Consider the following 10,494-nt stretch of genomic DNA (forward strand, 5'->3'; position numbering starts at 1 on the left):
ATTCGTTAAGTTTTTAAGTTACATTTTGAGGCTTTATTTGTTAAGGTTTTAAGTTGTATTTTGAAACTTTAATCGTTAAGGTTTAAGTTGCATCTAGTACATTTTGGGAGATCTACATACATACCATGCAATTCTTATGTGTTTGCATTTCAAACACATAGCTGATAGCTATGGTTTGATATTTTAAAAATACAATACCGTAGCCACATATACTCAACTATAAAAAGAGGTGTTTTGCACTTGTTAAATGTAATATGGTGGCATTTTTTTTTTCAAACAATGTGAATGATCTTCGGTGGCGTGAATGCAACATTCGAGTGTAGGGATTAGGGATATCGACACATAAGAGTTGCGGGCTATGTATGAAGCCGTCGCGTTGGCACAATTGCTTTGTTGTTTGTTTAGAAAGTGGGTTTGGAAATGATGCCTTTTGGGTTGATTCGTGGATCGTGGTGCCGCATTTTTGGGTCTTTTCGTCGATTGTTTTGAATGTGGCTTTGGGGGTATATCCATCCTTTACTATTTTCGTATTTCAAATGGATCAATCGCTCCTCTCTCACACTCCTTTTTTTTTTCTTTTCTTTTCTTGCTTCTTAGTTTGATTTAAGTGTTTATGTCTGAAGCAAAAGTGCACATATATAACTCCCGCTATATATGAACCATCAAGCAAGACTGTAAGTAGGTCGGGTTCGGGAATCAAGGATAATGATGAAAAAGACATATAGGTATGTGTGAAAGGTTTTAGCACAATCCTGACTCAGTGACCTTGAGAGAATAAGAGATTGACATTACTGCATCTCTAATACTTAGTAAATAGTTACCTCTTTCTTTTACAGACAGTGGGAAGTTTCAGCCTACTAATATGACCGACTCATTAACTTTCTAAAGTATGAAAAATTATTTAAGTGATATATATATGTATGCACATAGTCAATTAAAAAAAAAATCTTTCAAATGCATGAGAAATCAAAATTGCTTTTGAAAAATAAAATACTTCCTAAATACTTTTCTGAAAATTTTACGGGTCAATCATATGAACTAAGTTAGGAATTACCCATTTTTGTGACTGTTAGGCCGGTGACCTTTTACTTAGCGTTGGATTATACATGCATGGTGTTGACTATTTTGTTAGGGCCCCAGGGTCTTAATTTTGACCCAATGTCCTGATTCTGAGTCAACCCCATCCCGACTGCTTACGGTTTTCTTAGGTGTTCCGTGCATTTCCTACGGTTTTCTTTGAGTCTTTGTGGGTCACTCCCAGTTTTTTTTCTTCGAGTTTTCTGTGAGATGTTTTGGCTATAGACTTTCACACACATAAACATGCATGTTTACCCTGCTAATCAAATCCTCTTCTATATTTGCTTACTTCTACCTGCAATGTTAATCCCATTTGCAGGAACAGTAGACCTGTCAGGTACACAGATTTATTTTATATTTATAACATCCATCTCAATTCTTATATATTTACAAATATAACACCTAAACTTTAATTTTTTACATACATATCACCTTACCTGTGCATTAAAAGGTACAATAAAAATTTTTAAGAGTTAAAATAGAGGTAATTTTTATGTGACATGAAAGATAGGGGTGTTATAAATGCAAAAAATCAAAGTTCGGGTGTTAGATATGTAAAAGCATAGGAATTGAGCGGTATCTATGTAAATGCTTCAAAATTAAATGACTTTCATCTACTGGTGTCCTTTTGCTACATTCTTAAACAGCTGCATTCAAACATCTCATATTGGCGATCACTTTCCCAAAGCACAAATTGTGTCCCACCCCCATTCCCATCACCACCTGATAGCACTTCATTTTGCTAAATTAAAAAAACATTAAGATGGATGTCAAAAGCAACATTACATTTCTACCAAAACATATTTTTCTTAATATTTGAGACCAAGATTTATATGTCCATAATACCTCAAATGAAACTTGGAGAAACAAAATTCACTTATAAGAGTGCTTGCATAACAATCACCTTTTATAACCCCTCATTTTCTGCTTAACCAAAAGGGAAACAATTGCTAACAACTCATATTGAAATAAACAGAAATAATATGAGCAAAAATTATCAAAACAGTCCACCAAAAACTTTGAAATCATGCAATCTATAATATTTAGTACGCACGCCTTTTCAACATTTAATCAATCATATGAAAAAGTTTTGATTAAGGTGCTCTTACCATTTTCTGCATCCTCCTCATCACTTCCATTGTCAATATCTTCATTGAATGACAGACGTGCATCACCTTTTACCCTCCTCTTTTTCCTTTTTTGCATTTGAAGTTCCTCTTCCCTAAATTGAAAGAAAGCAGTAAATTCAACACTATGTAGGACTTATACATCCGAAAATCGGCTCGGATGAAAGAAATTACGGACTCTTGTTGTAGTTTCTGAAGTTTCTCTTTCTCCTCTTCCTCAATCTTGTTTCGGATGTTAACTCGCTTCAATAGATAATATTTTCATAAGATAGGAGCAGATATATGTATGGTTTTAGTCTTCAATATATGGGGCATTTACATACATATCACACAATTGTTTTATATTTACATATCTAGCACCCAAATATTCATATTTACATTCAGAACACTCAAATCTTTAGCATCACATAAAACATAACACAATTAGTACCTTTTACAAGTGAAAGACACCCTTTCATTCATAGGTTTATGATGCCAAGGTGTTCCAAGTGTAACTATCAAACTCTAGGAGTTAGATATGTAAATACATAAGAATTATGGATATCTATGTAAATTCCCAAAGACAAAAAGAATATAACTTCATAAAGTTCTTCATACCTTTTCAACATATTGTTCCCTGGTGACCAGACCAACTGTTTCCTTCTTAAAAGCAGTATCAAGTATCTGAAATGGAATAAAAAATACTCCCATCAATCACTAAATCAAATAAATATAATATTTATTTGTGCATGTAAACCGAGCTTCCTAAAAATGTGATATGTAGTAGAAGCTTGGTCATGGAGCTTCCAAAAGGTGAATACAGGAAAACGCTTAGAGCAGAAATGAGCTGAAGCATGACTAGTTTTATTAAAAATTAGAAATACCTCGCAGCATAAGATATAGTTTAATATTCAACATTAACCATAGTAATAAATTTCTTCTCATTAGCACGACGCTTAGAAAATAGAGCAAACAAACAATGAAAAGTATGCTTGGAGAACGACGGTGTCACTATAAGACATCTAAGGAAAAAAACTATGCATAGGAAGCAAAACAAGGTGAAAAACTTATGATTAAACACAATGAGTGCCCTATGATTTTCTTAAGAATAGTTGTTAGATCTTGCAATAAATATCATCAAAAAAAGTATAGGTGTTGTATAGGGAAACTGCTTCATTAAAAGCAACTTGGAAGATTTGCATACATACCACTCAATTCATATGTATTTACATATCTAGCACCAAAAGTTCAATTTTTACATATATGTCACCTTGCATTAAAAGGTGTATTTCAACTTTTAAAAATTACAAGTGGTAATTTTGGTGTGATAGGAAATATTAGGGTGATATATCTGTAAAAAGTAAAGTTTAGCGTTAGATATGTAAATACATAAGAATTGAGTGGTATGTATGTAAATTCCCCAAAAACTTTAGAAAATATGCAACAACTATTTAACTTCATGGCTCACTAAAATGTGAGATGGTGATGGTCAACCTACTTACAAGGATTTCATCATAAGCGTGTTCCTTAATGATAGTTCCAGTTTAAAAGGGGTGAGATTTTTTTTTTCTTGATAGTGCAGTCATTAAATGATTTATAAAGAAATATGAAAATTTTTTTATTTTAAATGATGGTCAACCTCTGCAACTTAAAACTACTGTCTTCACTCCAGAAGACCAACTGAAGTATGCACAACTTCAGTTTTTCAAAAATAACACCCTCAGTCAACATATCAGCAGGGTCTAAATAGTCTTGCACCTCCAAGCTATTTCCTGGATTACTCTTGTCTTTGCTTACAACTCCCACTGCATGAGTCATATTCTGCCTCTGCTCAAAGCCTTTTTCAACAAACTTAGCATTGTAGCTCTTATTGTCATCATGTTCAGTCTTCACCTGATACACCCACTTGTTGTGTAATGACTTCTTCTCTGGTGAAAGTTCTGTCAACTCTCACTTGCTAGAATTTTCATCTTGCAAGATTTCTTCATAGCTCTGTGGCTCTCCACCACCCTGTCTGTGACACAATAGGAATGGGTGCCCCGGACCCACTTTCCTCTTCACTTCCATCATCAACAGAACTATGAACTGTCAGCAATAGTGCATCATGTGCTTCTTTAGATACCACATTTGCACTATCATTTTCCATCTTCTTAAGATTCCTACAGTTCTTCTTTATGTGATCAGTCTTGCCACAATTCCAGCAGATTGTCTGCTGACCAGACTTTGATTTTGATCTCCCTTTATTTTAGTTACTATCATGTCATCTTCCTCTGAAATCAAAATTCAGTGCCGAACTCGTACTTGAGATCTCGCCAGAATGTTTCTTGCGAACTTCCTTAGCCAAAATCAAATCATGAATATCATCGTATTTCAGTTTAGATTCACCTGCAGAACTGTTAATTGCTATCCTCATGGCTTCCAAACTGTCTGGCAATGAAGCCAACAACATAACGATGTCAACAATATAAGCGCATGTATCTCATCATCGAAATTAATTTCAACAGACGACAATTGATTTGTGATAGTATTGAAAGACAGACACATGTTCCGTCATCTTTAAGTTAAATAACTCCGTCATCAAGTACACATTGTTATTCGCCGATGGTTTTTCATACATATCTGATAAAACTCTCATGAGATCTGCAGTCGTCCTCTCCTTGACGACGTTGTGTGTAATGGACCTCGATAGGGTTAATCGAATAACCCCCAGAACTTGTCGATCCAACAAATTCCATTCAATCTCATCCATTCTTTCAGGTATTTTCCCTAATAACAGAAGATGAAGTTTCTTCCCATAAATATAGTCCTCTATTTGCATTATTCAATAACCAAAATCTGTGCCATCAAATTTCTCGAACCCTGAAACCTTCACTTTATCTGTAGTCATCGTCTTTCTTCAAATCTGAACCAAAGTTCTGATAGCAGTTGTTGCGTCGAGATCTAGATATACACCAGTTGATGTAGTATATCTATAAATCAAACAGGAGAACGATCGATGACGCGAAGAATAGAATGAGAAAAATTTACGCAAAAAAATAATAACACCACAGCGGAACACACAGATTTACGTGGTTCGACAAATTGCCTACATCCACAGAGTTGAAGAGGATTTTACTACTTGAGGAATTTACACCAGTTGATCACCTCAACTTACAAGAGAAATCTCTCTCTCACTTCGTTGCTCTCTCTTCTTCTCTCTCTGTTTTTCTTTCTCTACACCGAAATAGACCGAAGAAAACTCTACACCGAGATACACCAAAGAAGATAAATTTACAAGAAAAAAAACTCAATTTCTCTTTAGCCACAAGCCACCAAGAAGAAGCCAAGGGATAACAATCTTCTTCTTCTTTTTTCTTCCTTCACCGCAAGAAACTACTTCTTGCACCTTCCTTCCTCTATCCCGAGGAAACCCGAAGAAGAACATCGTGACTTCTAAAAACTGAAGGAGAGTCATTCGAAGCCTTTTATCACGAACAGGAGGGAGCGAAGGGATGTTATGCTTCACAACATAGGAAGGCGGGAGCGGTTGGGGCGCGACTGAAGAGGCGGGAGGCGCAACTCTTCGCGAACGGGAGCGGGAGCGGTAGCGACGTTTCGCGATCGGGGAGGCGGGAGAGGGAAAAATCGGGCTCCAACGCTTAACACATTGGGTCTGACTCGTTGAGTCGATCAGTTTAACTATAAGTTTGTTGAAATGGAACATTGGATGAATTTTAATCAAAGTTCGAATATTTTTTGCTCAAAATTTGTGTTAAATCTCAAGTTTCGTATCGGATGTTGAAAAATTCAGAATATATCAAATATGTTCAATGTTTGTAGCAAGAGATGGACCGTTTTCAATACATTAAATGAAATGCGGTAAAAAAGTAGCTCTTCTCCAAAGGTTGACAAAAAAGAACAAATATATGATTTTCTTGTTGGATTAAATATTGAGTTTGATGTCATAAGGGTACACATTCTCAAAAAGGAGGATTTATTATCACTAAACAAGTTTTTTTGTTTATGCAATTTGAAGAGGAAAAAATGAGAGGCATGACAATAACAACCCCTAAAGCCATGTGATATAAAAAGTATATAATCTCCTTAACTCTATTGTTATTCAATGTTAAGCATACCTTAAAAAACCTTTAGACCCAAGCTCATGAAGATTGCTTCAATCTAAACAACATTCAAAATTATGTCTTCTTTCAAAAACCTATAAATCCAATAAATATAAAATATAGCATCAACAACTACATCATGATCAACCATCATGCATTACTCTTAAGACAGCTTTCTTTCATTATTTAAATATAGCAATATTAAAGAAACTTACAGTGAGGTCTGTGATGTAGCAAAACACAAATGTATTAGCCATCCAATAAGTGACACAAGAATATTTAGTAATTTTTTATCTTTCATCGTGCTATTTATGTATCATACACAAATTTTTAGTGCTATAGATCTAAATTTGGCTCCTACACTAAATCTTGCTTGCATTTTATATTTTACATTTATGAGTTATGAAATTTCCTACTAAGAATGTGCAACATCCTAGTGATGGCGACAACATCGAACTTTGGAATTAGTAATCGGCATCCATAAATTAACTTACTATAATAGTTTGCATTAACACTGATCTTGGATGTGACTGAGCGTGATCTTAAATAAAACTTCTCACATTTTGGATGATGTTTTCCACAGAGAAATTGGTTCCAACAGTTAAGTGCAACCAAATATTTGATCTCACCAAATTCCTATGAGGAGTAGGTTTTGCTTCCAAAGTGGGGCTCCATTCACTTCCAATAGCTTACTTCAAAATTAATATGACCTTTTAGGTTGGATTCATGTAATTTGATAATCAACATCTTATTGATTGAGGAAACTATGGAGCAACCACCAATAATAATTTTATAAATAAAAAGTGCAGCTTAAAAATGCATTAAACAACATTCATCTTGATTCAAATGCTATGAGTTTCTTGTGTTAATAACACTACAAACAATACATGAAGCTCTTGAAAATGTGAAGTATGATGCAACAATGATGCATTTACAAATATGTTGTGATAAAAAAAACACCCAACGAGGATTCAGCATTAGTACAATTCACATAAAGAATTGGTTCGTCGTGTCCGGTACATTACATAATCTAATTACTTTGACAGCCATTAGTTGCTTGTCTTGCCAAAGTCTTTAACAAATAACTAAAGAATACTCAAAAGTTAAGTTGTATGTTTTTGGCATCTATTAATATCTCTACTCTATTCTATAATAAATCAGGTGATGTATAGATGCCCAGCAATTTGTACTAATAAATAACCATAATCATCTTTACAAAATTAAATTTTACATAAAATAATGTTATATGAATAACTCCAACCAAAGCACCCTAATCACAATTCGTTTATCCCTTCTCTAGCTAAATATCACAGATTCAAATAAAAAAGCTTCATAGATTAGCATTAAAATGCTTACAGAAAACAAGCATCAATATCTTCCAAACCTAAAACCGAAAACTTCACCAGCAAAGAAAGATCTATAGGAGGCGACAGAGTATACCTCAGAAGTACCGGAGCCGAACTGTAAGAGACCAGTCTGGCCGCCAGTAGAAGCTGATTTGTTCTTGAGTTCCTGAATCTTCCTCCTTTCCGCCTCCCTCTGCTTTTCCAGCCTCCTTATCCGCACAGCGTCCTGGGCTGTGCCCACATACCCGTCTCCCATCCCCGACATGTTCGCCTCTCAGTTCGATCACTACCGCTATCTTCTCTTCTTAGATCCGTTCACTGATCAATCACTCCCCCCTCCCTCTTCTCGTCTCCCGTCTCCCGTCTCCCTGGAGCAGCAGAAAACAAAACCACAGAGAAGGTCGACGATATAGAAAACGCTCTAGGGCTGCAATGATTTTCAAAACGGGCTGGATCCACTATGGCTGCAATGATTTATAATTGGGCTACAATGCTTTTAAACTTGGGCTGGATGCACTGAGATGGTGACAATATTGTGATGAAATCTAGGTTTGATCCCACATATTATTCTTTGGGTTCAACTTTCTAAAAAAAAATTAGTAATTCACCGAATATGTCATGATTGCCATGAACTTTTATGATCAATTTGTTTTTTTTTTTATTAAGCTATTATATTTAAATTAAAATTATATATTCTAAGTAAATAAATTATTAAGACTTTAGACAATATATTAAACCCTAACAATTCAAGCTTTTCCCCAAGCTCACATGCCCAATTTTCTTCCTTAATATTAGATCCTAATATGAATTATAAGATGCAAATTGAAAATAATATTATTACAATTAGAAGACTTTTAAATTTAAATTTATAGAAGATATTATTTTGAACATTTGATGTTTCATGAAATAAATATCTTTTATTTTTTTTTCAAATATTTTCAACATTATTATGTCATTTAAATAATGTGTAAATACTTATATATTAATTATTATTTTTGTTTCAATTAACAATTTAACCCCAATTAAACATTAAAATCATGTAAAGAATTTTTATATTTATGATTTTTTCTGGCTCAACACCCGCCCCTTTGGCTTCGCTGCTTAGTTCGATTATCAAATAATGACAAAGTTTTTTTTTTTTTAATGAGAGAAGATTATCATGATAGATTAAAAAAATCATCCAAAATTATGTTTATTTGAATGAATCTGTTATGTTTCAATAAAAATGAAATTCACGTCAAGACAATTCCTTGATAATTAGAGAATTTTTCATATTGTTAATGGTAAAAAAAATAATTGAACTAAATTATTATAGACATTCTATGCATGTTACTACCATATTTTATTATATAATGCACCGAAAATTTATTAAAAATATGTCGTCATATATAATTGTAATTTAAATAATTTATTGTATCTTGGGCACTTTTAAATATCTAAGCCCAATAAGAGGAATGTTGAACCTTAACTCCTAAATGGAATTTCTTCTCATTAAGATGTCATAATTCTTCACAATAAAGGCCATTTAGAATGCGATTAACAATAAATATAAATAGATTTGATTCCTTTAACTTAAGAATTGAGAATCTCATAACTCAAATGAGATAGATCTGTCAAGCTAGAAATGACAATAAACCATTGTTATAAAGTGAAGGGGCAAATCTCGGCTTGATCATAAGATATTATCACATGAAAGTTGATCTGATGGTCAAGGAGACATTATGGGTTAGGAGAAAGATGAGATCTCATGGCATTGTAGTAATCTCAGCGGGTGCAACGCATGTAAGAGATGGAGGATCTCTTTAATGGTTTTTGCATTTATTAAACTTGATCTTGAGATGTTTATCCCATCATTAGGGGAAGAGAGGCAAATGAAAGTTGTGATGTCCTTAATTTATAGAATGATTCATTATCAGCATGAGGTACAAAATGATTCCTTTGGATTTTGTATATTTCACTTCTTTTCTGTCATGAAGAGGCATTGGTATAATATAAATGAATTATCATTAATGATTAGTAAGTCAACAAAGGTAGAATTTGATCCATATCTAACAATAAGACAATAAATATAGAATGTATCTAACTTGTTGAGCATATCAATATAGAGTGATATTGTTAACTTAGATTTGTTTTAATGAAAAAAAAAAATCACACATGAAGAACTAGAAAAGTACACTGTTTTTATAAATCAATTTTTTTTCGCTAGCTATCCAATATTTTATGGAGTCTTTCTTTTAAAAAAGTAACTCTCAAATCTCTAATCGCAACAAATAGAATTGTTGAAATCTTCCTCTTACATCCTCTACAATTATTATGACATCTTTTTATGATGATAGGGAATGTTACATCGAACAAGGATTGAACTTGAATCTAAATTATGAGTTATAAGAATATCACTTTAATGTCAACACCAATTTTGTAGACCCCTGAATCTACACAAACCTCGTAGTTGTTTGACAAGAACAGCAAAAATTATAAATACTTTTTTCTCAAGATAAAATATACCTAAGACTTTTAATTTCCTTAGTTCTTCCAGGCCTCAACTTCTCTTTGTAGTATCCCAATCTTCTAAAGAGTTGTTTCTAACATTGTACTCTAATGAGTTATGTTATCAACTTTAAGTAACCAATTTCTTGATCATATATGTCTTACAGTTAAGCCTTTTGATTTTGTGAATCAAGCCATTGGAGAGGGAACAACTCAATTCCATCTTTTTAGAGATGCCATTTTTTCTAAAAAAATTACATGTTTTAATAAATATATTCGATAAAGTATCTTAGAGTTACTACAAGTTGCCATAAATCTCAACTCCAATAGTTAGTATTCATTGGATTGATCCTCTTAGCCGAACAATATCTTATAAGA

General features: G+C 33.4%; 2 protein-coding genes across 3 annotated transcripts in view; both read right to left on the reverse strand.

The window, feature by feature from the left end:
- The window catches only part of LOC110026195 (protein XAP5 CIRCADIAN TIMEKEEPER), a 32,136-nt gene extending 24,120 nt beyond the window's left edge, over positions 1–8,016 (reverse strand). For both annotated transcript variants that reach the window (XM_020727056.1, XM_020727055.1), the window contains exons 1-4: positions 7,724–8,016; positions 2,802–2,867; positions 2,383–2,447; positions 2,187–2,299 (exon numbers count right to left, since the gene is read on the reverse strand). In XM_020727056.1, coding sequence (XP_020582715.1) covers positions 2,187–2,299; positions 2,383–2,447; positions 2,802–2,867; positions 7,724–7,894 — 415 coding nt within the window. In that variant the 5' untranslated portion in view covers positions 7,895–8,016. The remainder of the gene's footprint in view (positions 1–2,186; positions 2,300–2,382; positions 2,448–2,801; positions 2,868–7,723) is intronic.
- The window catches only part of LOC110026196, a gene marked incomplete in the record, with an annotated part of 97,417 nt that overhangs the window by 34,208 nt on the left and 52,715 nt on the right, over positions 1–10,494 (reverse strand).

Source organism: Phalaenopsis equestris, unplaced genomic scaffold (assembly GCF_001263595.1).
Source record: "Phalaenopsis equestris unplaced genomic scaffold, ASM126359v1 Scaffold000359, whole genome shotgun sequence".
NCBI classification, from domain to species: domain Eukaryota; kingdom Viridiplantae; phylum Streptophyta; class Magnoliopsida; order Asparagales; family Orchidaceae; genus Phalaenopsis; species Phalaenopsis equestris.